This window comes from Erithacus rubecula (genome assembly GCF_903797595.1).
Source record: "Erithacus rubecula genome assembly, chromosome: 6".
NCBI lineage: Eukaryota > Metazoa > Chordata > Aves > Passeriformes > Muscicapidae > Erithacus > Erithacus rubecula.
Window position 1 is genome coordinate 53,079,273 of NC_136688.1, and position 27,384 is coordinate 53,106,656.

The following is a 27,384-nucleotide window of genomic DNA, read 5'->3' on the forward strand; positions in this document are numbered from 1 at the left end:
AAATGTGTGTCCCAATCAGATACATACATGGGAACATTTGTGTCAGCATCCCAGTCCATAGCCCTTTGGAAAATCCATCTTGGTCTCTGCAAACATTTCATTTCATCAAAATTCAGTAAGTGGACAAAAAGTTATAGAAAGGGATAATTCTACAAATAATACCATGACATGACAGGGTTTAGTTGGAAGAAATGACTGATGAGACCCAAAGCCAAAGGTTTCAAACCTTGGGTGTGCTCCTGCTCCTTGGAATCTTCCTGGCTCAGCTCATCTGCACAGACAGGAATCTTGTCTTCTCGTCCTGGGCTTACCCTGAATTTCCTAAGTTTACACTGGAATTTGGCTCAGGAGCTCTCACACTTCATTCATGGAAAGGTGCAGCAAAACAAGTGCAAAACTCAATGCAAATTTTATAGCAAGGGCTTTGCAATCTGGACAAAACTTTTCTTGAAAGACTAAAGTCATCCTCCCAAGGGTGAATCTGATCAGGTTGATTTGATATTCTGAAACAAGGTATACATAGACATCAGTTATGTGATAAGTTTGCAATGCATTAACAAAATTAATGAAGAATGAACATAATTTTTAAAAATACAAGGAAGTTTTAAAAACATTAACCTTGAGAAAAATAAAATTATTTTTCCCTACTTAGGTTACCTGCAGAAATTAAGGCTGAAAGGTGAGATGTACCCCAGTGGGATGGTGCAGTGGCTCTGCTTGGAGCAGTCCCTGGGGATGGAGGGGTCTCAGGGAAGCATCCCATGGGCAGAGCCCCTGCCCTGCCCCCCCTCCTGGGACACCTGCACTGGCCAGGACACCAGGACATGAACTTATCCCCTCCTTAGCACTGGGCTGTGTGCTGGAAAGCCTCACTGAGAGCAGCTCTGAGGAGTCCAGAGCTGCCAAAATGTCCAAACTGAAACTTTCTGTCTGTTTTAATCTTATCCAACATGATTGCAAAGCTTTTTCCTGCCTGATCCCAAATGGATTTTCAGGCAGGGAAATTTATGAGAAGTAAACAGCTAGAGTTAAATAAACACTTGCAGGCCTCTGGCTATCCTGGCAGGGGACAAAAAAACAAAAACAAAAACAACCCAACAACAACAACAACAAAATCCCCAACCTGACAGCAAATATTAGCAACAGATTTTTAACAGGTGGAGGAATTATCATATGTATCTAGGAAAGAAAACAAAACAGGCACTCCTAAATCACCAGTGCTGATTTAGACATGAGCTTTTAAATATAGTGTGTGAGCAGCAAATGAGTTCTAATTGAGGAAAGCTTGTAAACAAACAGCAGCTTTCATCTGCAGCATCACGAGTGATACAGACCCTGAGCTGGGCTGGACCAGGGCTGGCACTGGGGATGGAATGAGCTCTGATCCCCCTAAGGAATGTCAGGACATCCTGGAGCAATGAGGAACAACAAAGCTGTACTTACTTCTCAAGGATGGGCAAAAGGAGCAGTGGAGTCAGGGAACCAGGCATGCACCAGGATCCTGGGGCTGCTCCTCATCCAGGTGCTGCAGAGACCCTGAGCAACATCTGGGAGCAGTCAGCCTGCCATGAGGGTCACTTTTGAAAGCCACCTTTGAGAGATGTCATTTGTCTTGAAATAAGAGAGGTGAGGACCCTTTGCAGCAGCTGTGTGGGATCTGATCTGTGCCATGCTCATCTCCTGCTCAACATCCAAGGCTTACCAAGCACTACAAAGTGTCTGGGGAGCAATTTGGGAGTCAGACAAAGGAGGGAACGTGGCTGGGAGCAGACAGCTGGGGCTGTGGTCTGAAGGAAAGGTCTGCTGCAGCAGAGCATGCACAGCCAGTGCTCAGGCTGTGATGCAAGAGCAGGGGAGATACAGCACGTCAGGAAACATCTACACAGTGCAGATACAATCAGGCTGAAAACACACAGAGCATGCCAAGGAAGTAACCTTGAATGTCTGCTGGTATTTCTCTCTGGGAAGAAACAACAGGATATTACAAAGGGACAGAAGCATGGACATGGTTGCCAATTCTTACCAAGATACATAAATTACCTGCCCTGGAAACGAGCATGAAAGGGAGAAGTGTTTAATGCCCAGTCCCAGCCCAGGGCTCCTTAAAAGGCCAGCCCTGGCTCCACTCACCGCAGTGCCCCAGTGAGCTTCCACAGCTGTCACAGCTGTCACAGCTGGAGGTTTGGACAGCAGGGTGGTCACACTCAGCATTAGAGCCCAGCTTCCCCTGGGTGTGCAGGGAACAGCCCTTGGAAAACGCTCCCACTGCAGGAGGGATGTCCTGCACCAGCCACCCTGTGTGTGCCAGGCATCTGCTGCTGGGAAAAGCAGCCAGCCTGCATTCAGATTTTATTTCTGTAAGTTTTAATCTCTCTCTGCTCTGATAAATGATTAATCGCTCAGATGAGCCGAACCAGAAACTGGCAAATCAAAGCCACCCTTGTTTTGAAAACACATTGCCCACAAACCCCAGATTAGCAGCATGCCCCACAGCAGGAGAAACACAAACCCCAGCAGAATATAGCAGCTCCCGAGCTCTAGTACCCAAATTTAGGCATGGAGCTGGAGCAGCTGAACCCCGAGGATTGCTGGGACCCATATAGACCTCCAGAGTCCAGGGGAGCAGCAGGTGCTTGGAAACACTGGGAATCAAAGCACTCCTTTGGGGCACTAAATATAGAGCAAAATCCAAACACCCAGGCTGGAAAATGTGGACCATGTGCTCCCTCCACTGCCCTGTGCTGTGGGTCCCACACACCCAGGCTGTTCTCACACCATGCCCCTAGAAGGAGCTGGGTCTCTGCTCCCACCACCACTGCCCATTAGCAGGGTTTTATCCAGGGCCACACGGTGCAAAGGGGCTTCTCCTCACTTTTTTAGAAGATGTTGCTGCACTTGAGATAACCGTGCTGGTTTATCTGCAGTGAAAGTGATGTCAGCAGACTGTCAGAGCTGCTCCCTGGGGAGCTGCAGGAGTGCTGTGTCTGTGCCACCATGGCCAGGGAGCCTCACCAGGCTGAGGGTGGCATCCAGGCACATCCCAGTGGCCCAGGCAGCATCCTTGCACTTCCCAGAGCATGCTTCAAGAATGTCCTGAGACAGCAGAGCCCTTCACTGTTGAATTTTCACTCTTCTTTTTTTTTTTTTTTTTTTTTTTTTGGTTATAATTTACAAAAAAAAAAAAAAAAAAAAAGAGAAATAGGAGGGCCTGCTGATCCATGCTCACCTTTTAACTTGCCCAAATGTTCAACTCCAGCAGTTTTATCTCCCATTGAGAAGCTGCTCCACTCATCAAGAAAACCATTTCTGTTTTCTCCTGGGAAGTGGGGATGAGGAAATGCTGCAGCAGTTGAGCCTGCAGTGCCCAGTGGAGGGACCAGCCCTGTCTGGGGCAGTTGTAGCCCACAGAAGGCAGAGCAGGTCAGGAGCATCACCTCAGCAGAAAAGGGGCTGGTTGGCACATTCCCTGTACAGGCTGTCTGGGGGGCTCAGCACTGAGCAGCCCTTTCTCTCACCCTTTTGCACCTCCTTGCAAGCAACACATGGAGGATTTTGGAGTGGAGCCCAGTCATGCAGGCACACATCAGTGAGGGGACCACCAAAGAGGGAAGCACTTAGATAAGGCACATGGCAAAGGGAGAAACAGATATAAACTGTCCCATCATTTCTAACCCATGCAAAGGTCAGGCCCTGGTTCACAGGCTAACAAGAGTTCAAAAGGAGGGACAACCCCCTTCTCCCCAAATCTATCATGCACTATTTTGAAATTATGTACACCTACATGTTTATTTGAAACTTTAACTCCTAGATACACCAAATTACTTTTGAATTGCTTTTTCCAGTACTTGCAGGTATCAGGACCTAGAAAAGCCCTGCCAGAGGATTCCCTCTGCTCCTAAAACAGCTGTCTGAAGCAGCTGTCAGACATGGGTAAGCTTTTCCTAAGAGGTATCCCAGTGATGAACCAGAGCTGATGCTCTCTGACAGACAATGATGGAGAGAAGTCTCCTGGGCTGCTCTCCTCAGTTTGAGCAGCCACATCTGCCCAGGGCTGGGCACAGGGCAATGGCCACCAGCCACCACCCCTTCCTCCTTCTCCCTTCTGCCTCTCCAGCAGCAAACCACAAGTGGTGCAGCATTAACATGGCCCTTTCATGGGTGCACCACTTGTGAGACAGACTCTGCCAGCTGTGACTTGTGGCACAGCTCTTCACCAGCAGAGAAATTGAGGAGAGATGAACCAGTGCAATGTGGTACCCACCTTACCCTCACCTCTAGATCTTGCTGATGCAGCATTCCCCAAAACACAATCTTCTTCCACACTCACTGATGCCCACATCCTTTTCAGCCTCCTGGCTGCTGGGAAGGCTGCAGGGCTCGTTCCTGTACTGCCAGGTGTGCACAAATCCTTGTCACTGGCACATCCACCCACTCCCCCCCTGCCCCAAATAAACAGGATCACAGTGCTCAGACCCCCACACCCCAGCGCTGCTCCTTGCAGACACTCATGGTAGAGTGAGCTTCCTGAGGGACCCCAGCACTCAAAACAGTGACCCCACAGGCAGCTTTGCTTTTATAAGCACCAGGAGCATGCAGAGCCAAGGCATGAAACAACCACCTCTTCCTTCTCATCAGTCTTGAAACCAAGGCTTAAAAGGAAACCAGTGCACCAGGGATGGTCAAGAAAGGATCTGAGCAGAGTATAGAACAGTGCTGGCCTTTGAGGGGTGCCCACACATCAGATGCTGTTCAGTTTGGTCAACCTGACTCCAAATGGACAGAGAATAATTTGGAAGGGCACAGAGGTCATACAGGAAAACCAGCTGGAGACCTGGAACAGGTGTGCAAGTGGAAAGAGAAGACTGTGACTTTGAACTCCAAGACTTAGGGATAAAGTGGTGTCTACACTGTAATTCCCAAATGTTGTGGAGTTGGAAACAACTGCTTCCTGTTTTTACATCACCTTGAGGAGCAGGTTCACAACAAACAGAATGAAGCACTTTTCCACCCAATTCGTGGTGCAGTTGTGGAACTCATTGCCACAGGACATTGTGGAGGCCTGAAGCAAAAGAAGGATGATATGATGCTACAGAGGAGAGGTGCCTATCAAACATGACCCCAGAGTGCTGACTGAAAGAGCTGGTTGGGTGTGAGAAGGGCTCATGCTACAATTTGCTGCTGCCTTGCACTGTCTGTAAGCATCTTCCACCAGCCACTGCAGGACAGAGGATGCTGCAGTAGATGGACCTTTGATCTGCACCAGTGCAGCTGTTGGCTGAGCAACTTCCACCCACAGCTGGGGCTTCATTAATGCATAGGTGGGGTTATGCCCAGAGTTAAGCCTGCAGGCAGATGGCCAAGCCTTCAAAGGGCCGCTGCCACAGCAGTTTCCAAACCTGCTCCACTGCTCCCTCCCAACCTCCCTTCACACCTATCAGCACAGCAAATCTGCCACAGGGAGAAGTCCCCTCCAACCCAAACCTCCTTCAGATGGGTGGGAGAAAAGATGGGATAGCAGCTGAGAAAGGCCCACAGGTTAACAAATCTCTCCCAACCCATCAGGGTTTTTGGTTGGCTGTGTTATTCTTTTTTGCCAGAACATTTGAAAGTGACAGCCTCTCTTGGGAACCCAAAGGTCAGAAAACATTGTGCTTCCCTAATCATGATCATGCATCCTTACAGAATGTCGCATTTACACCTGTAAAGTGATGCTTCTGCCTCATCCACCACTGGAAATCAGGAAATCTTAGTTTTGACTTCAGCAAAGCACATTCATTCCTCGTGTCTCAGTAGTTATAAAGAATAATATGGATGGAGTACATCAATATGAGTGAAAACATGACATCTCCTCAACATTGCATGTTTTCCATGATTTTTGCCCATCTAGAAAAAACTGAAGCAGCTTTGTTGCCAAGAAAAAAATTAAATAGAGCTTTTCTTCTGAGCTTCTAAAGACTGGCTCATTGGTCCCTCAAGGTCCAATTGATTTATGCACTCCTTTCATAAAGATAGTGCAAAGTATCCTTTGAGAAGGATTTCTACAAAATCATGTTGATTTTCTGCAGAAATCCCCAGATCACTAACTTTGAAGCAGGACAGGTGGGTCTCTGTTCAGCTTGTTTGTAATGTACACTGCCTTGTACGTTGTCTGTTTCTTCTTGCTCTAGAAATAGTAAATACAATATAAATCCAGATTTCCTAGATGGATAAGTTTTCCAAGGGAAAAGGCAACCCAATAAACCATGGAACTTAATGATTCTCATAAAAAACCCAAAACTTCTTACTTAGGAACATTCATTTATCCCTACTTATGACATTCATTTATAAACTTTTGATTGCAAGCACATGTTTACAATCAAGTAGTTGAAGAAGAGATGTTTTTGTCACACTGAAGAAGTATAGAGAGCATAAGGTGTACAGAGCAAAAGCAGAACGTTCCACATATTCATATAGAAACAAGGATGGACTTGGGAAGGATTTAGTCATCTCTCATTCTCAAGGGGATTTTTTGTTCCTTTATTTTTTATAAGTCCATTCTCTATCCCACCACCTGTGATGAAATAAGAACACTGGGCTGGTCAGGCACTGCTTCCAGCACTGAACAGAGCAAACCAGAGTCACATAATTTTTTCACAGCAATAGTAAGCTTGATACAAGCACAGCACAGTGCTGAGAAAGGAGGAAGAGCAAAGACAATCTTTACTCCCCTCACCCACAAGAAACCTCCTAAAAGTCACTACTAGACTGCCTCAGGAATGCCCACTGCCCAGGGCAGCTCACAAGCTACTTGAACAGTTCTTCAGGCTCATCCCTTCTCTAGAGCATCCAAAGCACTAGGATGGCTCACCATCAGTAACAGAGTTCAATTCAGCCACACACATCACATCTCTAACACAAATTCCTCTGAAAATTCGTTACACCCTAACCCCATCCCTTTTGTCCAAGTTTCCTCACAACTAGAACTGCAGCTGGTGTCTGCAGCATTCAAGGCAGTGACTGAAATGCCTTTCAGCCCTCAGCTTGCTCTTGAAAAGGTATGGACTGAGCGAGTTATTTTGCTGGATACATTAACTTTCCATCCAAGCACAGTCAGATCTGAAGAGGAATAATTGCATGGCCTGCTGAAGAACAAACCAGACAACAGCAAATGGCCAGGAAAAGAAATTGAGCTCAGCAGGTGTTTCAGGTTAACATCAGGTCTTGGAAAGAGCATCAGGGAAGAAAAATTAACCCAGAACTACTCGTTGCTTAGAAAAATCACAAGTCCATTTATTAGTTTGCCTCATTATGTAGTTCTTGTAACAGAGAGGATTCTGACAGCACCGTAATGCTTAGCACATGTGCAGAAACAAAAAGCCAAGATGCAAGAGTTTAACATCCCCTGCAAAAATAAATCAGGAGGAAACAAAAGTACTGAATAAGGCAAGATGAGGCATATGGAGACATTCAAATAATTTAAGAGCAGCATAAAAATAAAGTCTGCATAAAACTGATCAAGGTTGATTTGCACAAGTTTATTTTTTGTTTGTCATCCTAACCTTACTCATCTTGTTTCATGTATCTCAGTGTATGTAACTCACTCATCGCATGAAGGAGGCATCAAAGAATTCTTGGTTTTAGCAGGGAAAGAGCACTTAAAAACTGAACATTTGCCTGTGGTAGTTTTGTGAATACACAGGGAAACAACCTCTGGACACAGGATCAGTCCCTTTGTTTAGAGCAGTGGGTGATGACCACTGGTGTGCCCCCTTTTCTTTATATGCTCCTTCAGTACTGGGAAAGAGCAGAATTAGCACCTGCAGGAGCAATGAGCCAACTCAGGACAGAACAGCAGGGAACTTACTCCAAACATATATAAACCTACTAGTTCTTCTTTTGAGAAAGGTAACAGAATTAGATTTTGAGAACTGACTCACTTGAGAGTTGCTTCTGTCACGATGAAGACAAGCAAATACTCCAAGAAAAGCAATACAGAGTAGCTGAATGATGACTGGAATAAATCTCTGCTAGAAACTAGAATTCTGCCTCAGATGCTGATAGCTACTAGGAAAAATTCACCTTTTATATTCCATATTATCTTCTACTACATAAATTAGCATTTACAAAGGAACTGTTACAGAAACAGGGATAGACCTCAGCTGAGATTGGAGCATGACATGTAAAAGCTCTGAATGGCTGCAGAGTAGAGAAAGGTATTACTTCAGAATCCAACCCAATTGTGAAAGGACACCTCCTCAGGCCCCTACATGCTCAGGGAGCCTGTTGTGACCCCAGGAATCCAAGCTGTGCTCAGACAAGGCTTCACTGAGCAGCCGGGGGAAAAGTGCAGAACAGGCACACGGAACACGCCGAGCTGGCTGGGACCCTCGGGGACAATCCAGCCCAGCTCCAGCAGCTAAAAATTCCTGCTGCCCTGCAGGGATACCCCAGCTGGCACTGGGGGTGTCTGGGCAGCAGCTTCCCTGCAGGCTGGCTCTGGTACAGGACAGGGAAGCGCCGGCGCTCGGGTTACGGGAGTTCAACCTGCACTTTCCACTCCTCTGCTCATCCCAGCTCCAACACTTGGAAAGCAAACGACAATCTGAAGTATCTTACACACAATGAGGGAATCATTTTATTAGATTATGGAAGACAGCAGCATTACAGTACAAAAAGTTACAAGAGTAGCAGAAAAAAAGTGTTTTTGGTTTAAATACTCAGGATTATACTGGGGAACATGAGAAGGATAGTACCCTTTTCTAAACTAACTCCTAACCAGGTTATCAAAATAAGTTTTGAATATTTAGCACAAGTAAAAAAGTTACAACAAACATCATTATAAAATGCTTTAATAAATAGTTTCTTTTCTGAAAGGTTTTTTATTTTTTAAGAACATGTCAAAAAAATGTACTAAAACAGATGATCCTGCAAAGTAAATCCTGCATTCCTGTATAAAATAACTGGTTTCAAAACATTCATGTTTACATTGTTCGTGGGCCAGAGTTTACACTCTCAGACATCCGTTCTTCTCAGTGGTAGGGTAACTAGGTGTATGTAGTGTTATGCTTCTTCAGTAATTAAAATAAACTTATAGTCTGCCCAGTTAACAGCAATAATAAAAGCTTTAAAAAAAAAAAAAAAAAAAGCATAAGCCTTCCATAACGTTTAACCATTTCTACTGAGGTACTCCCATCCTCTGAGCTTGCCAGCCTTTTTCCTTTAGAGCAAAAGATGAGTAAAGCACAACAGAAACAAGACTGAGGAAAATATTGTTCCCTTCATTAGGCCTGTATTTAAACGCAAAAAAAGTAATACCACATGTAATTAACATATTCACAAAAGAAAAAACAATGCCTCTCTATGTTGGTACTGTACAGTAGATGCACCCGTTAGTGTTCTTGAGATGGGCTGAACATGGGGATAAACAAACATTTCTGGATCTATTTACACGTAAGTGGTTATGCTCCTATGTAAATACAAATGACCAACAGATTCCTAACATTGATTGTATTAACATCATTTTCTAATCTGGACATAATACCAAAAAAAAGTCTTATAAACTGCCATAGAACCTCCTTTTCTGCAACATAAATTAAAAGGAATGACATGTAAAAAAAAAAAAAAGACCAAAATATTTAACTTATTAAATCAAATATACAGAGTGATTCATTTAATATGTACATATTTACAAAAAAGCACTTTCACTATTAGAAAATAAACTGTGTCAGTTGGGGAACCTAGAGTTCTCACAATTTTACTATATTGATATGGCAGTCTTTGACAGTTGCTATAGAAAAAGTTTAATCTCAAGGCACTTGTCACATGCTTCAATACTGCAATTCTAAAGTAATTAAACAGAAATAAAAAGGCCACTTTTAAACCACAGTTGAAAGATCTCTATAATTTTTTTTTGTTCCTATTACAAAGTGTGTAAGGCAAATTTGGAAAAATCTTACAGAAGCTACTAACGTAACAAGTGCAGTGAGCTGCCATTAATAGAGATTCAAAGTCAAGAAAGCAGTTTAAAGTTCACACAATTTCCTCAACCAGGAGGTTTTAAAGCCACCATTAAATTAGAGCAAGTAATAAAAAGAAATACATTCTGTAAACAGTGTACAGTCTTTTGTAATAAACTTTACACATATTGAAAATACAACCTCTCCTCTGCCACACAGCGAGTGTATTATAAGTAAACTTTACAAAAATAGCAACTATCAAAGATTACTCATTTTTTTTTTCATCTGACAGTCATTGAATAATTTATACAAGGCTAAAGAAACAAAATAAATTTTATTTATTATTTTTATTTATTTTTTTTACGCAAAATAAAGAAACTATGAACATTTGACTCCAGATATTTTTAGTCCTTGATGCAAAGTGGAGATGTCAATTTTTCCCCTCCCCAGCAAGCGCAGGCGCAGTCTGCCTACATCCCAAATACAGGTTAGTCTCTACTGCCTTCAAAGTTTGATGCATTCACATTTTTTACAGATCTGTTGTCCATTTTGCCTATTTGATGGGATTTCTTTACTGGACTGCTCTCTGATGTGTCAGACACCTTTGTTGGCAAAGGCTTTGCGAGTTTGTGAGAGAGGAATTTGTCCATTTCCTCATCTCTTTCCTCCTCTTCATCCTCCTCTTCCTCATACTCTACATACTCCTCTACAGCATCACAAGTTCTCTTTTGAGGAGATATGAAGTTTTTGCATTCGTAACGAATGTCTTTGTTACTGTAAGATCTGTCTATAGGATTTCTTATGGGATTTAAAGGTGCCCACTGGTTATTGGCACCCTCTTCTCTGGGAGGACGGCTTCTCTCTCTCTCTTTTCTCCTCTTCCGAGTCCACCACACGCAGATGATTATACAAGTCAGCCACACAATGCTAAATACCGCACAAAGAATTGGAACCAAATAATCTAGAGGGCAAATGGAAAGAAATAAAGTCTCACGTTAACAGAGCAAGATATATAGCACTGGACATTTGCAAGAGAAATATCCATATTTAATTTTGCCGAAACGTTTTTAGGAGAAAGGAAGAAAGATGTCTTTGCAGCACAATAACAACTGCCTGGATGCACCAGGTCAATCTGAAAATGCTCTTTTTAATAGTTTAGTTTTACACAATTAATGATGAGGGAGGAAAGCTCCATTTGAGATCTTTTGTCCCCTCCAACAGACAAACTGGTTTTGTCAAGTAGCATCTTTCTCAGGTATCTACGCAAAGTTGGCTGAGAAAATCTGAGAAATCCTGAAAAACCTTATCCTAGCAGGAGGCAGCAATGGAGTACTGTGCCTCCAAGTTGCTGTAGAAGTATTGGGACTTCAAACATGTCCTGCATTTATCATCAGAAAGAAAAGTTCTTTATTTTCAGCATATGTATCATTTATGTATCAATGATCTCCAAAAACATTCAGGTTAGGGCTGTGTAACCAAATTGGTCATGCATTCTTCAGCAAGTTCCTGCTCTGCCTCAGGATGAAATATCAGAATATTGTCCCTAGAGAGAAGAGTCTTCATTGCTCAACAAACAAAAGTTGAGGCAATTGCTTTTCTTCACTCTCCCAATCTAAACCTCACTATAGTGTTCTCCCAGCTGCATAGACACAAATTATTTCTCTACAAAAATATTTCTGAAAAATTTATGTATGTTTGGACTTCTCCTTCCCCCCTTCCTCAAGAGCTGTACAGTTAGGAGAGCTGTATTTCTACTCTTCTTGATAAGCAAAAACTCACACATGGTAAGGGGCAACGAGATGAGGTGCTTTGTTTCATAGAGAGCAATAGGATTGTTCAACAGCTCTGCAGACAAATGCTGTCAACCCACCACTCTAATGCCTGATCCAAACAAATTCCCTCAGCAGTTTTACGACTTACAGAATAACCTGGAAATGACTATATACAAAAACAACTCGTGTTTCAACACCAGTTCTTTGCTCCGATGTTCAAGTGCCTTCTGAGCACATTCTTATGTGGAATGTGACACATTCTCAAACATTTCCTTTTGGTAAAGGAGGGTGAGTAAACTGCCAACATCATTGGCCTCAAGGGATCTCAATATTGTAATTTAGCAGTTATGGGAAGGATTGCACTCACATGAGTAACTGCTTTTCTCTCCTGATTTTTTATAAGCACCCTAACATTAAATTGTGAATGGGAGAAATACTTCAAAGAAAAAGGAGCTCTTCATAACAGCTTCTCCAAGATTAGAATACAAAGCCTGCAATTCTCACTGCTATCATCTATTATTTCATTGTATGAACATGGATTCAAGATTACTTAGTAACTGGTTCTTTAAACAGAATTCTCAGCATACAGATTTCAAATTCAGACTATTTCTGAAAGCTAGAGGAAGTCAATAATGCATCTAAATTATCTTCACCTAGACACTTGAGCATCCCACAGAAATGAGATTCTCAACACATAGGGTTTTAGACCACATTTTCTGATAGGTTTTCACCCACTCAACCAATTAAGGGGCAGCAATAGAACAAATAAAATAAAATAAAATGTTGAAGTTTGCTTCATAACAATTCCACTTAAAGAACTAAGGGCCAGTGATCAATACAGAGGCACCATATTAAAATGAGGAGTCTGGAAACCATTTTGCAAGAGAAACCAAATTAATCCACTATTTTGGGAGAGCCTTTAAATCTTATTGAGGTGGGAGGCAAAGTAATTTGCAGCCCTTTAGCCCTAGAATTTAATATGCAATCAGAAAAGCCAGAGGCTGAGGTGTGTCAAAATCCCAGCTCATTCCTTATCTTCTATACAACTGCTGTTTAAGGCAAGCACAAAGCAGGCACACTCCTTCAGGAGAGCTGAGGAAACAGCAAATTTGCCAAGACTTTAACAGATGAAAGGCATTTCCTAGAAGGAAAATGCAAGGGAAGTGGAACCAGGCAATCTCCTAATTGTTTGGACTATGGATGGAAGATCTTCCAGAAGATTATGTTGGGGAGGTCTAGGAAAAAGCTGGGAGAGCCTCCTACCATTGTAAGATTTCCACTCTGGGGCTTAGTTGAACTTGAGCCTACCAGCATCTTCCACAAGCCCATCTCCTGCCTCCCCCAGGCAGAAACACAGGAATGCAAAACCTCCAATAGCTTATTTTGGCACAGCTTTTGGAGAGCCAGCATTCAGAGATAAAGGTCTCTAATCACACCATATCCTCTTAAAGAGGAACAAATGCTACATTTTAAGCCAGCTGTGCACTAGTGAGAAACACATGTTGAAAAAGAGCAAAGTTTTACATCATGGCCAAGTATTGAAAGAAACTAGACATCTTTAACTCTTGTTAAGGTAAATAAATAGCACACAAGCACTTCAGAGGAGATTGGAATCACACCACACCTTCTCTCTCCCCATGCTTTCATTTCCTCACAGCCTCAGTGCAGCAGCATCAAGGGCTGAGGTTGGCTTAAGGGTCATGTAGGAGAATTGGACAGGATTGGAACTGCACACAAGAACAACTCCTGATCTTATGAAAGGAGTGCTTGGGCTGGAGAGCTGGGTTGGAAGTCAGAGGTGAAACCATGGCAAGAATATCATGTTAGGGATGAAGTTTAAATTAGCACACAATCTTCATCTCAAAACCTCTTTCTCTTCAGTTAGCAACAGCAACTAAGGACACAACCTGGTGGATCATTTTCTCCAATGTGTAAAGAAGATAAGAGAAGTCTGATAGCAGGAGAACACAAAACACACCACAGAGGAGGTATTCACTGGAGCCTTACCTGATGATGAATTCCCAACAACGATGGTCTCAACTTTGACTTCAGTTACTGCCAACATAACTGTGCTGTTCTGTCGCTTGGTGATGGCATTCACTATTGTATTAGCAGCATTCTGAATGAGGCTGTTATCTTGTTCATCTCGGTGCGGGACAAAGGACTGCAGGGAGTGAGCAAAGGGGGAAAGCAAGAAGTTATTGCAGCCACCTAACCATGGAGAAGTACTTTCTAAATCCAGCAACATCTTAATTGAGCTCACTTGGCGGAATTTGCCTGACAGTAGCTACAAACAGCTCTCTAAAAGCTTACCACAGCAACAGCATGGCTGGCTCTACCCAAACTGCAGATGCAGTGTCAGACTTGGTGGGTAGCACACCTGCTTGTTAATTTAACATACCTCAAAGGAAAGACAGTGACTTCCATGTTACTTAAACTGATGAGCCAAACTTAGTCATAGTTTGGAATGGTTCAAGACATGTGGATTATCTAGATAGAAGCTTGGACTAATAACAGTCTGCTCTATTTATACCATACACTTTGCTCCCTGCATCATGGCTCAGCATGCTCTTTACAGTGGTAGCAGAGACAGACAGTCCAGCTTCTGCCTGGATAAACATTTACCATGAAAATTAACTCTTTCTTTAAAACTAAGCTATACACAGGCATGGAGTGATTGAGCTGTAAATGCAACTAAATCAAGTCTTTAGTTCATCAGGGCAACAGTTACTTTCATCTGTTCAACTTGCACCATCTTCCACTTCTCACTTGATACCTTGTGTTTAAAGAACACCCCTGAAGCAGCCATACACTAAATGCAAAGCAGAAACCTCTTCACAAGAACAATCCAAGTTCAGCCACCTGTAACCATATCTCCTTACTGAAAAGGTCAAGAGCCCAACATTTCTGACAGAACAAGTACACACCTGTTCACTAATTTGGGGAGAACTAGTCTTTATAGTAATTTATCATGAGGTTACATGTAGAAGCCATCTATCATTAACAAAACCTGCAGTTTCAGCTCTCTGGCAATGTAGGAAATTGTGAGATCACAAAATTGCTTTGCAGACAAGACTAAGCCACAGATTGTTCCACCTGCATTCAAGTGAAACAAGCTTGAACAACTTCTTCCCCAGTAAAAACAATAAGAAAACATATTTGTGTATATATACACACATCTCATACTTACAATAGCAACTTCCACTGCATTCTCTGTGGAGTAAGATGGATCACACAATATTATCAGAGTTCTGTCCCTAGAAACTGTCCTAGTAGCTGGTAAATACCGGATTTCAGAACAGATATTTTCTGTTGTAGTGCCCTGTTAGAAGCAAGGGAGAATGTGTCATTTTAGCTCAAGCTAAAAACAGCATGTAAAAATAAGGACCTTCAGTTCTTGCAGTTGCTAAGAACTGATGAAGGCAGCAAAGAGGGGAGCAAGAAAGGGCAGAAAAGTGAGGAACAGGGTTTTGGAATGAAGGGCAAGGAACTCAGTCTACATGATTATGTTAGTACAGTCTGAGCCCATCTTGAAATGCAAATAGTTCTTCAAGACTCAAGAAAATAAAATATTCAGTATAAACCTGAATTTTGCCTCACCCTTTATACAAAGCACAATTAAAAGCAACAGAGGAATCTAGTAATAAAATATGCACGATTATAATAGCAAGAAGTCATACCAGAAACCTTAATCTTGCATGCTGTGACACAGAACAGATCCCTACATATATTGCCACACTTCATTAAGAATTCCATTCTCACCTGGGGGACTTTGTCTCCATTAAAAATTAAAGTAATTCTAGCACAGTCGTTGTCCAAGTACCCAGAATTAGGCAGACACTTGATATTGATAGGCAGAGGTTCAGAGGCACTGCATTCTCCCCAGTCTGTGCATGGTGGCTGAAAACATTTCATATATTTCTCCTGGCATTCCTGACCCATGGGACACTGGTTGTTGGAATTATCCCAGTATTTGTGTAACAGACAAGGCTTTTTTCCACACCACACCTAGAAATTAAGAAGAACAAAGCACTGTTACAGGCAGTTATTCTCATGCATCAAATCCAAATAAGCAATTCACATAGAAAAATATCTGTTTTTTGATACTGCTAGAGACCTAGTAGCAGATGGATCTCCCCTTCCATGTAATGAGGACATTTAGTACAGACACAAGAGTAAAAATCTGTGCAAAGAATCTGAAAAACCACTCAGGCACATCTCCTTAGAAGTTTATGGATTTGTCCCACTTAACTGAGTTATACAGAAATTTAAGCGTTTATTTTAATCTAATCCTCTAGGCTTCTACAATATAGAAAAAGAAATAACACCACAAAGATTAATTTCTTCAATATTCATACTGAGACCCCTGCCAGAGAATGCTGACTATGTTAAGAGCTGATTGGTGATAAGCACAATCACTCCAACCATGCTCTCAAAAGGTAACAAAAGCTGCTACCCACAAACTACTGAGGTGCAGCAAATTTCCAAACACAGTTCCATTCCAGGAACTGGACTTGAATGATCCTTGTGGGTCCCTTCCAACTCAGGATATTCTACAATTCCATGTAGCCTTTAAGATCCTACACAACACTATACAGCTATTAGCAACTTAGGGATTTCTTAAAGAACAATTGTCAGCAAGAAAGTGCAAGTGTTCCATTACACATGGAAGAAACCTAATACCACACATTGATAATCAGGTGAATTTAAGGCACATGCACAACCTGTATTTAGGTCTTACTTCTCCTCAGCACAAAACCACCAAGATCTAGTTCACAATAAATATACAAAGGTCGAAAGTTGTCAATTCATAAAGCTACTGAAGGACAATACAAAAAGGCAGTTAATAGCCAGTGAAAAATTTCTTCCTACATGTCCTCCAACCTGGAACTCACATTTCACAAAATTAATAGTTCTAAAACTGCAAAGCTTCAGCAGTTTGATTTCTTTATCCTTTATTCCAGCTCATGTTTCATTTTCTGCAATGTGTGGTCTACAGAGCCTGTTCTAGCAGGTAGACAGTACAGTAACTTATGATATTAAAAAGACAATCCATAACTACTTTTACAGGAAGCCACTTTTTTTTTTTCTTTTAAACAAAGGAAATTTAGAGGACACAAAGAATAACTTCTGCATGAAGAAGAATGAGTTTGTTTCAGCCCCAAGAATTTCAGAAAATAGGATGAAAAGCCTACCTTGGTGCAGTCAATGCGTCCATCCAAACAGTGGCAGCTGTTGCACTCCTGCTCCCACCGGCTGCCATGGGGAAAGGTCATTCCTTTAAGCCAGCAAGGCTTTCCAATTCCAATCACTGAAGAAAAAAAAACCACCAAAAAGCACATTCAGACACTTCATTGCTTCAAGCTTTAAATACTACACAAATTTAAATTAAAAACATCAGTTACTGTTCCTTACACATCAGACTACTGCACAAAAACTTTATACTGGCTACATTGTGCCTGTTTTTCGGATAAAGGTTGATAGCAGATATAGGAATACCTTCTTGGCATCTAGGACCAATTCTTCCAGGGGGACAAGTGCATCGGTATCCATTTATTTCATCTATACAGGTGGCACCATACCCACAAGGAGAAGACTGGCATTCATCAATATCTGGACAGAAAATGGGTAAAACTCAGTGACAAGGACACAGGACATTGTAATTAATAATTTACTGAGGTGTAATCTAACAGTACACCTCCTTTCTTTAAAGGAAAGGACAGTGTGAGTACAGAATTCATTTTGTAATTAAACATTTCTGCCATTTCAGCAATAACCTGCAACAGATTTCTCGTAATTGCACCCTAATTGAAGTTCTGGTAGTCAAAACAGCAGTCACATGCTGACTCAACTCACAGAGCAGAGGTGTTGGGCAGCTGAAGGTGTTAATGCTTTGTCCACATTCAGCTACAGAACAAGTCCCACATCCTGTTCTGGCACTAATCTCAGACATTTGGGCTTCACACAAAAGCATGTGCTTTCATGAAGTTATCAGTGGGCAAGAGCTGAACAATGATCTTGTTCAACAATGCTCAAAGAAGTGACTTGCTGCAATACAAGTGACCATAAGGCAGTAGAGTAACAGTTTAGTTTGTAACACATATTTGATGAACATTAATACCCTTAAAATAATAAGTAGATTAACTTAATATATAGACACTTAACATAAAAGCCTCTTTAAGAAATGCTTCAAAGATTCAGAGGCTTAGCCACAGAAACCAATGGAAAAAGGCAGGAAAGCACGGTCCATTCAGATGGACAGCAATGAGCCATTTGTTATCCTGGGGAAATGACCAATACTGATTTATGCAATAGAAACCAACTTATGAAATTGTGAGCCACATGCACCAACTGCTTCATTTTCAAACAGAACTTCTCTCTTCCAAAGTATTTTTTGACAAGTTTCCTTCCATTGAATATAAATTCCCTTTCCAACCCCAGAGAAAACTGTTTAAACAACAGTTCTTGTCCAATACACAGTCTCAGCTCATTTTAAAGTACAGGACTTTGAAAGTGAATGTGACAAAGGGCAGCAGTGAGACTGTTACACTTGTAGGCAAGGCAGAACAATCCAATGGATATGGAAGAGCTTTTGGTTCTATATTACCTTCCTTCAAAACTGCACTAAAATCTAAACCTCAGCAGGGTTTAACTACTCTTTCCTCCTGTGTTCACATAGGTTTAAGAATCTCCAGCCTCTGTATGCTGAAAAAGTTGACTTAGCTCTGTTTCTGTATCAGCCATAAAAGGTATTTTTTTCAGAGCTACTCTTTCCATCCATACCAGTCTAAACAAGTAAAAAAAACATCTGCAGCTCCATTACAAATGCACAATATTTGTATTTGTGACATCCTAGCCTTAAGGGGAAGAGGAGCAGGCAAGGAGAACTCAATATCCCTTTCTGGGTATCTGGATCTAGATACACAATGATCTGCATCCAGACATCACTAAGCTGATGCTTCCACAAGTGCTGCAGCTGCCCTCCAGCCAGAAGGGCTGGTTTGTTTTCTCTGTGCCAGAATGAGGATGAAGTCTCAACTTGAAAGCACATCACCACACTGATGGAGTGGAAGGACCAAGCCCTGAAGCCTTGAGGCTACAGAAGATTCAAAGTCTAGTCTTCCAAAGCAGAAAGTAAAAGTAAGGTATGTACCCACTCAAGTAAAAATGGTAAAATTCCATTAAAAAGATAAAGCCAAAACAACCCAAAAAAACCCCAATCAAACAACAAAAACCCTCACCAGCTTGTTCCACAACACTTCCACACACGTTTAGGGTGCACTTTCTCCCCTCTTTTTGGCCCCAACCCTTCAGAACTGCAGTGTAGCAGGTTTGTTTTCCAGCTTTGAAAGACCTTTATCATACTTTTGTTATTCACGTGCCAGCACTACACTCAATGTTTTTGTTTCCATTTGGAATGTCTCAATGCATTTTGGTTTCTTACATTAAGTGGAACACATTCAGACATATGTCATCTTGACCAACAAGATGTTTATCAACAGAGAAATAGTTAAAATTTCAATTTCTACAAAGCCAGCACCCCAGAAACATCAGAATTATCCAAGAAAATCTAGCAATCAAGTCTTTAAGCATGATTTAAGCCAACTCATTTCAGTGCCATTTAAGGAAATGAGTAACAGACCATAACTTGCTCTTATTTACAAGGTACCAGTACCTGGCTAACAGCTGACTTCTGCTTCACTATTTGGAATTCAGCTGAGCTAATGTAAAAAGGGTCACCAGGTGTCCTTTCCAATTTGTACAGATTGGTACAATCACCCAGGTCTCCACCCATGCAGGTACTTACTAATTCTGCAGTCAGGACCAGCAAAGCCAGGGGCACATTCACACCTGAACCAGTTCACTCCATCCACACAGATCCCTCCGTTGTAACTGCAAATAAAAAAAGTGTAGCTTTCTGTAGCCATCTACATTGTTTCATTGGTCAATTACAGCTTTGTAAATTAAAACTTCTGCTGCTCTTCAGGAGGACAATTTACTTCTCTTAAGAGCAAAAGCATAATGCTAGATAAACAATATTGCTTAGCAGGCCAGCAGCTAAACAGCAACATCCTACAGATGCATGAGAAAGCACATCCACAGAAGGATGGTAGAACAGCATTTTCAAGTGAATACAAAGAAAGCCCAATGTTTTCCAATTTTTTTTTTTTTTTAATACATGAAGCATAGACTATGGCATCAGAGTGGACAACTGAGAAAGATAAGGTAGATTGTTTCACCCACACATCAGTTTTTTCCCCTTTCAACCACAAATATCAGCCTCTGTATTTAAAATATTCCCATTTTATCTCCCAACACCTCAGTTTTGCTTTTAAACATGTTTATACATAGCAATTGATCCAACAGGACATTTTTATATTATTTGAAATTATCTACTGTAAACTAACAAGTTTTGATTTCTCACTTTTTACTCTATTCAATTACAAATTCTTAGAATGTTACCATATGTGATTCACTTCATATCACTAATTTACTGGTCAGTTCCACCATGGAGACTACACTAAAATACTTTTGTTTGTTCATACATGAATCAGCTCAAGACTGTTTTGTAGTCTTTGGTGCTATCAAGGAATAGATATGACATAGCAAAAAAAAATGGTTATAAGATATTTTAGAGAGGCTGGCTCCAATTATTTTAGAGTAAAATTAGCTCAAATCTGTAATGTAAATCCATTACTGTGCTCACTTTTATTTTCACAATAGGTACAGGAATGGAGTTCATGTACTTACCATGGATGAGGGTTGCAGTCATTGGTGTCTAGAAAAAAGAATATTGGCTAGTGTAAATAATGGCACAATTTATTCTTCTAAAATATAACTCTATAGTTCAGAAGCCACTTTATTAGATAAGAAAAATATACAGAACTGAATGTTTTCTTCCACACTTGCAAAAATGTTCAATTATCATATATATCAACAATAGAGTAAAAAACGAGCTCAAATTTAGAGTTTCCCTTCCACTCCCAATGTTACACCTTAGGGAAAAAATAAAAATCAAAGTTGCAGGCTTTACTCCACCTAAACAATTCATTGTCTTGGTATGTCAAAGTAGTTAACTGCTTTCCTCAGAGAAAATGGCTTATACACTACTGCTTGCCTTTCCAGATACTCTTCATTATTAAAATTATTATTTCTCTGAGTATTTCTTCCAGCTCTGCACACATTTCCAAAAACTGTATTTTTATAGAAAGCTGGGAGTCTTCTTTTGGCAGAGACTGGATGCAAAAAGCAGCACGACAAACTCTTCATTCATTGCTCGAGCATCGTCTTCTTTACCTACCTCCCACTCTGAATGATTCAGATATTTTGGCACATGAACCCCATAAACTTGCTTTGTTTCAGCTAGCAGCTCCCTGCCAGACACTCCCAATATCCCAGGGGGATGCAGGGGAAGCAAGGAGAAAAGCCTCACTCTGTGTGCATGTGCGTCCTTCCCATCCCTCTTTGCAGATGCATGAGAAGGAATCTCCGCTGCCAACACATGTTCCACCATTCATGCACGGGTTTAGAATGCAGCTGCTGTTTTTAGCTTTGAAAACAGAAAAAAAAAGTGTCTATTAGACCACAAAACAAAGAGTACCTATCATCTGGATATGTCAGTATCACAATACTAAACAGTATTTAAGTCAACAGTTGAAAACTTATAAAAAAAGGTCAAAAAACCTCCAAAAATAATCATAGGACAGTCTCTCACCCACCTTCAGCATCGTCCCAATCCAACTGTTTAACTGAATTATGACATTTTATTAAAAAATAATTATCTCCTTTCTGCCCCATTTGTGTAAGCATTCTTCAAATACTCCTAAATTATTACTTTGGCAGTGAGTTAGCCAGGCTGTGAGGCATTCTTAGCAATAAAATACTAATATTTAAAGCTCAGGTTTTGATTTAAAGCTGCAATTGTACCTAAAACGTAGAAAAGCTGCACTAAATTATCTTCACCCAACTTCCAGATCATAACAGAAGTTTCATTTTCAGAAAGATGCACCAGAGATACTACATTCAGTCTCCAAAGGGGAAAAAAAAATAAAAATTGAAAAAAATCAAGCAATTCCCTACAGCAGGCATTAACTCTGCAAACCCCCCAGGAAGTGCCTCTTAATTTCAGTTTTCCTGGCTATGCCTGCTCATATACCACATGATCACAATTCTTGTGACTCTGCAAGCCAAGCAGGGGACTAAGTCATCAGGAAAATTTTTACACAGGGCCACTAAGTACCAATAGAAAAGTCAAGACACAAGTCCAAGTTTTCTAAAACTGCTTGGGAGAGAAGTTATGGAAAAGACCATACAAGCAGCCAGAAGAGAACAGCTTCCTAAAGATCAGGATCATGTCAGGTGAGTACAAGAAATTACTTAAATTTCAATCACCAACTGGAATAGCTCTGAACTGGCCAGCCAGAGCAGTGTGTCTGTTTACTAAACAGTTCATTCTTTAAACACTTCTCTGTTTGTTCTGTAGACAATTTTAAAAGCTTACCAGTATTGCAAGTACTTCCCATCCACTCTGGAGGACATGAGCAGCGGAATGTGTCTCCATCATCATAGCACGTCCCACCATTGCTGCAAGTGTTTGCATCACACTGGTATTCACCTGCAACAAAGCAGGTTGTTTTTTTTTTAATTTCCATTAGTCTTGCTAAATGTTAGATACCTTTTAATCACAAAATTGAAGAGACCTCATGCTTAAATGCACCAGTTTCAGAAACACATTGCTCTGCTTGCTGTATTACAATAAACAACCCAAAGAATGGAATCTAAGGACATCTCACGGAACTGTTTCACTACATGAAGGAATATATTTTTAAAATGTTCCATTTTGTGACTGGGAAACTGGAAGGGGTAATGAAAGAGCACCTATTTTTTCACTGCAATTGTTTTATTTTAAATTTCAGGAACTCCAGTCCCACGAGAAGAAAATAAATCTTTGGGTAATCTAAAGATCAAAGCAAGGAACACTTACGTGAGTGACAAGTTTTGCCTTTCCAGTCATTCTTGCACTCACAATAGAAGTCATTTACCAAATCAATGCATCGGCCACCGTTGTGACATGGGTTAGGAGAACAGTCATTGAAATCTAAAAAAAAAAACCCAGTTATTCAAATCAGATGATCTAGCCCAGACATGAGAAAACAAAAGAAAATCTCTTTATAAAGAAAATAAATTTTGTACTACTTAGGAAGACAGCAATCCTAATTATTATGAGGTTATCTTTATACAAGCAAGGAAATGCTCTGATTTAATACAGAACAACATGAATTATGACTTTGACAGCTTAGAGGGAACATTCAGTATGGCTTCTCAGTAAAGCATGAAAGTAGCTTTCTTTTTACAAACAGCTGTATTCTGAACTTCAGAAAGATCTTTCTAGTAGGGACCACAATGTCCTGAAAAGGAGTCCCAGTCCAGCCTGGGAGATGAGAGAGTGTTAAGGATCCCTTTCTCTGTTCTGCTTTAAACACTGAGTTACAGCCATTAGAGGTGGCTTAAAGACATACACACATATGTGCACACATTAAACATGCTTACACAATCAGGGATTTTAGAGGAAGCTCCTTTCACTTGAGACAAACATTTAATAGGTGGAACATTAAGTATTCCAGAACAAACCTCATCTAGACCACACAAAAGGCTCTTTTAACAGCAATAGCTGCCAAAAGCTGCTCACACTGTATTTCACATCTTAATTGATGCGTGTCCTGTAATAAGTCTCAGCAAGTCCTTGCCATCATGTTTTATAAGAGGCTTCATACAGAGCAGAAAAAGAAACAATTGCAATTTCCTCTGAGGTGTCTTAACCATGAACTGGCCTAGCTCACTTCCTGGCCCACACTTTTGGCTATCCCCAGGGGAAAAAGTTTTCTCCTCCTGAGATAAATGCTGAACTATACCAAAGAATCAGATTCTGCTCCTAATAAAGGAGCTGAGGCTTCTATGCAGCTACCTTAAGTTATTTCTGAAAGAAATATTTCTTCTGCAAAAAAGACTTAATTACAGAACAGAGAAACTACCCCATTACTAAGCACATACCAACCATCTGTTACAACAAAGCTGCATCATTGGGCCCTGCAACACTGAGCAGTACTCACTTGTGTCACAGAGCTCTCCTTCCCAGCCACTTGAACAGAAACATCTGAATGAATCAACTTCATCAATACATGTCCCACCATTCTTGCAAGGCTTCCCAAGACAGTCATTGATATCTACAAAAGATCAATAGTTATTGTTCAAGGTTGTTTTCACCTACTCAGAGGAGGGATCTACACTTCTGTCTCTAGGAAAAGCAGCAGAGTTATTACTGCATTTGTACATGCAAAAGAAAAGCTCAAACATCTGTTTTCAAGCCTGCTGGGTTTCTGGCTGTATTGTCTCTCATGTAGCAAGACAAACCGGAGCATTACACTTACCTGGCAAGAATATCCAGGGGTTTAAAAACACCCAGATCATCAATACCAATTCTAGTCCCTTCATTGTCATTCTCATGTTGGAGAAATCTTTGGCTCATAAGATTGTACATAAAGGTAGTGGGTACACATTTACACTGAATTTGGACTAAAACCAGTTTTCTGTCATAGAGGAAATGTAAACCACTACCAAGACTGCTACCAGGAGAAAATTTCAAGCAGTGCATCTGAAACAGCACTTTATGCAACTTCACTGAAATCTAAATGTTTTATTTTATGCTATAAAGCTCCATAACATTAACTTTAAAATAAATTTCGAGCAAAAAGAATAAATCTTTTACAAGCTCCTACTTACTCTCATGGCAGTATGTTCCAGTAAAACCTCTGTCACAGGCACAAGTGAAATTCCCTCCTGGCTGACTGATACACCGTCCATGAGGCCCACAAACATTGGATGAAATGAAACGGATTCCTTCTTGTGTAGCATTAGTGAAGACTTCTATTGTACAGCTGTCTATTACTGAAAAAGAAGTGTAGTCTTTAGTCTAATGATCTGTATTACCATTCAGATTTTAGTTTTAAAAGAAGTTTTATAAAAATTAAAACTAGCAAGAATTTTATGTTTGCTATAAGTTACAATCTACCTCTTCATAAATGAGGAGCATTTCCTCTCCCTACTTTATGAAGTCCAAGTGAGTACAATAAAAATATTTCTGCATTATACTATATCCCAAAATGCCTTTTTTCTCCAACATAGCACAATCAAGACAGATTTATGGACAACAGCAGGTACCTTTACAAGAATTGTTCTTGCAGTGGTCCTTGAGATGAGAACAATTTTTTCCATCATAGTCATCAGGGCAGGCACAGTAATAATCTCCTCCCAGATCATAACATTTAGCCCCATTCTGGCAAGGGTTAGGTTCACAGAAATCAATATCCATCTGTAAGAGAGACCACAGTTAGCAGCAGCTGCTTCATTTCCCAGGAGTAAGCAGCATTATCTGCTTTGCCAGAGACACAGATGAAGCTAATGTACAAGGAACCTCAAGTTTTAAGAAGGCTTATGAATCATAAATATTGCATTCCATCCTGCAAGACAAACTTCAGCTTACTTTCACCTATCCTAATACAAAGGATTTCTGACACTGCTAAAAAAATACTCCTTTGGAGGAGGCTGAATAAGCACATTTGCAATAACTCAGTAAATAATTACTTAAGCCATTAGGAGACATCTTACTGCAACTTCTCTGGATCATTATAAGTCACTTCTCTGTCCTTCACACCCACGTACCAAGTGCCACAAGGCAAGTGAAATACCAGTGCACTTGTCAGTTTTGTGTCTGCAAGAGCCTTAAAGTACACAGAACCTGAACAAAATCCCATCCCCTGGAGCAAACTCTCTTCCCATCTCAATTAACACATAGAATTTATTATAAAACCACACAGCTTGGAAGGGACCTCTAGAGGTCAGTTACTCCCCACCTCCTGCTCAAAGCAGGTCTAGTTAGACCCAGCTGCTCAGGGCCTTATTTTAACAAATACCATCACCACACCAATTTACACAAAATGCATTTTGAACTCTGACCACCTGATCCAGAGAGCAAAATTTAAACCTTGCCTTCCTAATACCTTTAACATTGCTGCAGCATACAATTGTGCAGTTTTCTGCTTTTGACTGACACACAAGATCACTGATTCGTGATGCCCTAAATTGGTCTCAAAATCCACAAAGCAGCCCCAAAAGGGATATTTTTACATCACAGTATCTTTGCTCCAAATTGTTTTTCTTAAGGATTGCTTTTCTCCCCACAAGTCAGTTTTTCCTCCTTCACATCTCTCTTGGGAGAAAGATAGCTTTCAACTTCACAGACATCAAATTAAGTCCAATAGTGGTTTTGATCCCTATTTTTAGCAGTTCAGTAGCTAAATAGGAAAAAAATGCAAAACTAGCTAAAGGAGAAGGAACACAAATGGCATTAAGTATTTAATTCAGAGGAGCACATACTATTGCAGTCAAAACAGAAGATTTCTCAGCAAACCATTTCGTGCTCTCACACAGAACATTCAAAGCATGCTATAAAAAAAATAGCTACAGTCTGAGAAAGATTCTCAGATCTCCTCTATCAGATGTCTCCATTTGTTTCCTTCCATTAGTGCAAATTTCCCCTTCCCAATGCAAGTTCAGTAGCTGGTACTTTAGCATCTGGAATCAATGGTAGATATTTCCTGCAGCACACAAGGCAAGCAGCCAACTCCCCCTTATTATTCAAGTGCATTTGCTAAAACTTTAATTACACAGTATATTGTATGAATCAGCCCAGAGTAGAGCACTGCAGTTATGATCCTTATGCAGAAACAGTTCAATTTTAGGGGCTGCAACAGTTTTATTAAACTGGTTGGTATCTGCAGTCCTTTTAAACTTTGAATAAAATGATAATAATAAATGATTCTTTAATGATGCAAATATCAGAATAAAATTACTTCAGCATTTAAGAGAAATCACTCCAATATCCTCCACAAAAAAAATCTGGAGCAAATCCAACAAAATTCTAGCCTAATGCCTCCAGTTGATACTAAGCATAACACCCAGAAGAATTTGACTATCAGCAAAAGCCAGAAAGTGAATACTTAATGCAAAATAATTTTACACTGAAAAGCCTAATGTCCTCCCTAGAAAAGAAGAATATCTTCTTTACCATGAAATACTTTAGGAATTACCACTAAGACTTCAATATTTAAGATCTGAATCTTTAAGCACTAGAATGCCATGTCCCTAAAATTATCTCAGACAAAGTTCTGAGAGCCAATACTCATCTATCTGCCTACCTTTAGTAATTATGTTAATTATTACCATTACATATAATATAAATAATTGATATATAATTAATTTACTCCTACCAATAGCAGTAGGATTACTAGAAGGGTAATTCAATTATCTACCTCAGAGCTATTAGAATGAGAACCTAAAGCTCTCCAGTGTAACAAAAGGACACAGGTCTTGAAAATTGCAAAGGAAAACATTTCAAGCTTAAGGAACACTTGCAGCCTTAAAACCCTTAGGAGGTCCAACACCTATATAAAACAACTTGCAGTTTATCAGGCTGCAAATTCAAGCATTAGAGCTACTATGACAGCGCTGCACAACAAATTTGCTTATTCAGAGTATCAGGTAACAGCTACGACAGGCAGTGACGCCCCAGCCTTGGGTTACTCCCATTTAAACCCAGAGATATATTTCTTTCAAGAATT

General features: G+C 40.6%; 1 protein-coding gene across 2 annotated transcripts in view; it reads right to left on the minus strand.

Moving 5' to 3' along the window:
- Nucleotides 1-8,582: 8,582 nt before the first annotated feature.
- JAG2 (jagged canonical Notch ligand 2) overlaps nucleotides 8,583-27,384 on the minus strand; it is a 68,417-nt gene continuing 49,615 nt past the window's right edge. For both annotated transcript variants that reach the window (XM_079309286.1, XM_079309287.1), the window contains 14 exons: nucleotides 24,926-25,076; nucleotides 24,488-24,652; nucleotides 23,818-23,931; nucleotides 22,692-22,805; nucleotides 22,209-22,322; nucleotides 21,141-21,257; nucleotides 20,459-20,486; nucleotides 19,515-19,600; nucleotides 17,207-17,320; nucleotides 16,903-17,018; nucleotides 15,470-15,715; nucleotides 14,898-15,029; nucleotides 13,715-13,871; nucleotides 8,583-10,896 (listed from right to left, as the gene is read on the minus strand). In XM_079309286.1, the coding sequence (XP_079165412.1) occupies nucleotides 10,424-10,896; nucleotides 13,715-13,871; nucleotides 14,898-15,029; nucleotides 15,470-15,715; nucleotides 16,903-17,018; nucleotides 17,207-17,320; nucleotides 19,515-19,600; nucleotides 20,459-20,486; nucleotides 21,141-21,257; nucleotides 22,209-22,322; nucleotides 22,692-22,805; nucleotides 23,818-23,931; nucleotides 24,488-24,652; nucleotides 24,926-25,076 (2,127 nt within the window). In that variant the 3' untranslated portion in view covers nucleotides 8,583-10,423. The remainder of the gene's footprint in view (nucleotides 10,897-13,714; nucleotides 13,872-14,897; nucleotides 15,030-15,469; nucleotides 15,716-16,902; nucleotides 17,019-17,206; nucleotides 17,321-19,514; nucleotides 19,601-20,458; nucleotides 20,487-21,140; nucleotides 21,258-22,208; nucleotides 22,323-22,691; nucleotides 22,806-23,817; nucleotides 23,932-24,487; nucleotides 24,653-24,925; nucleotides 25,077-27,384) is intronic.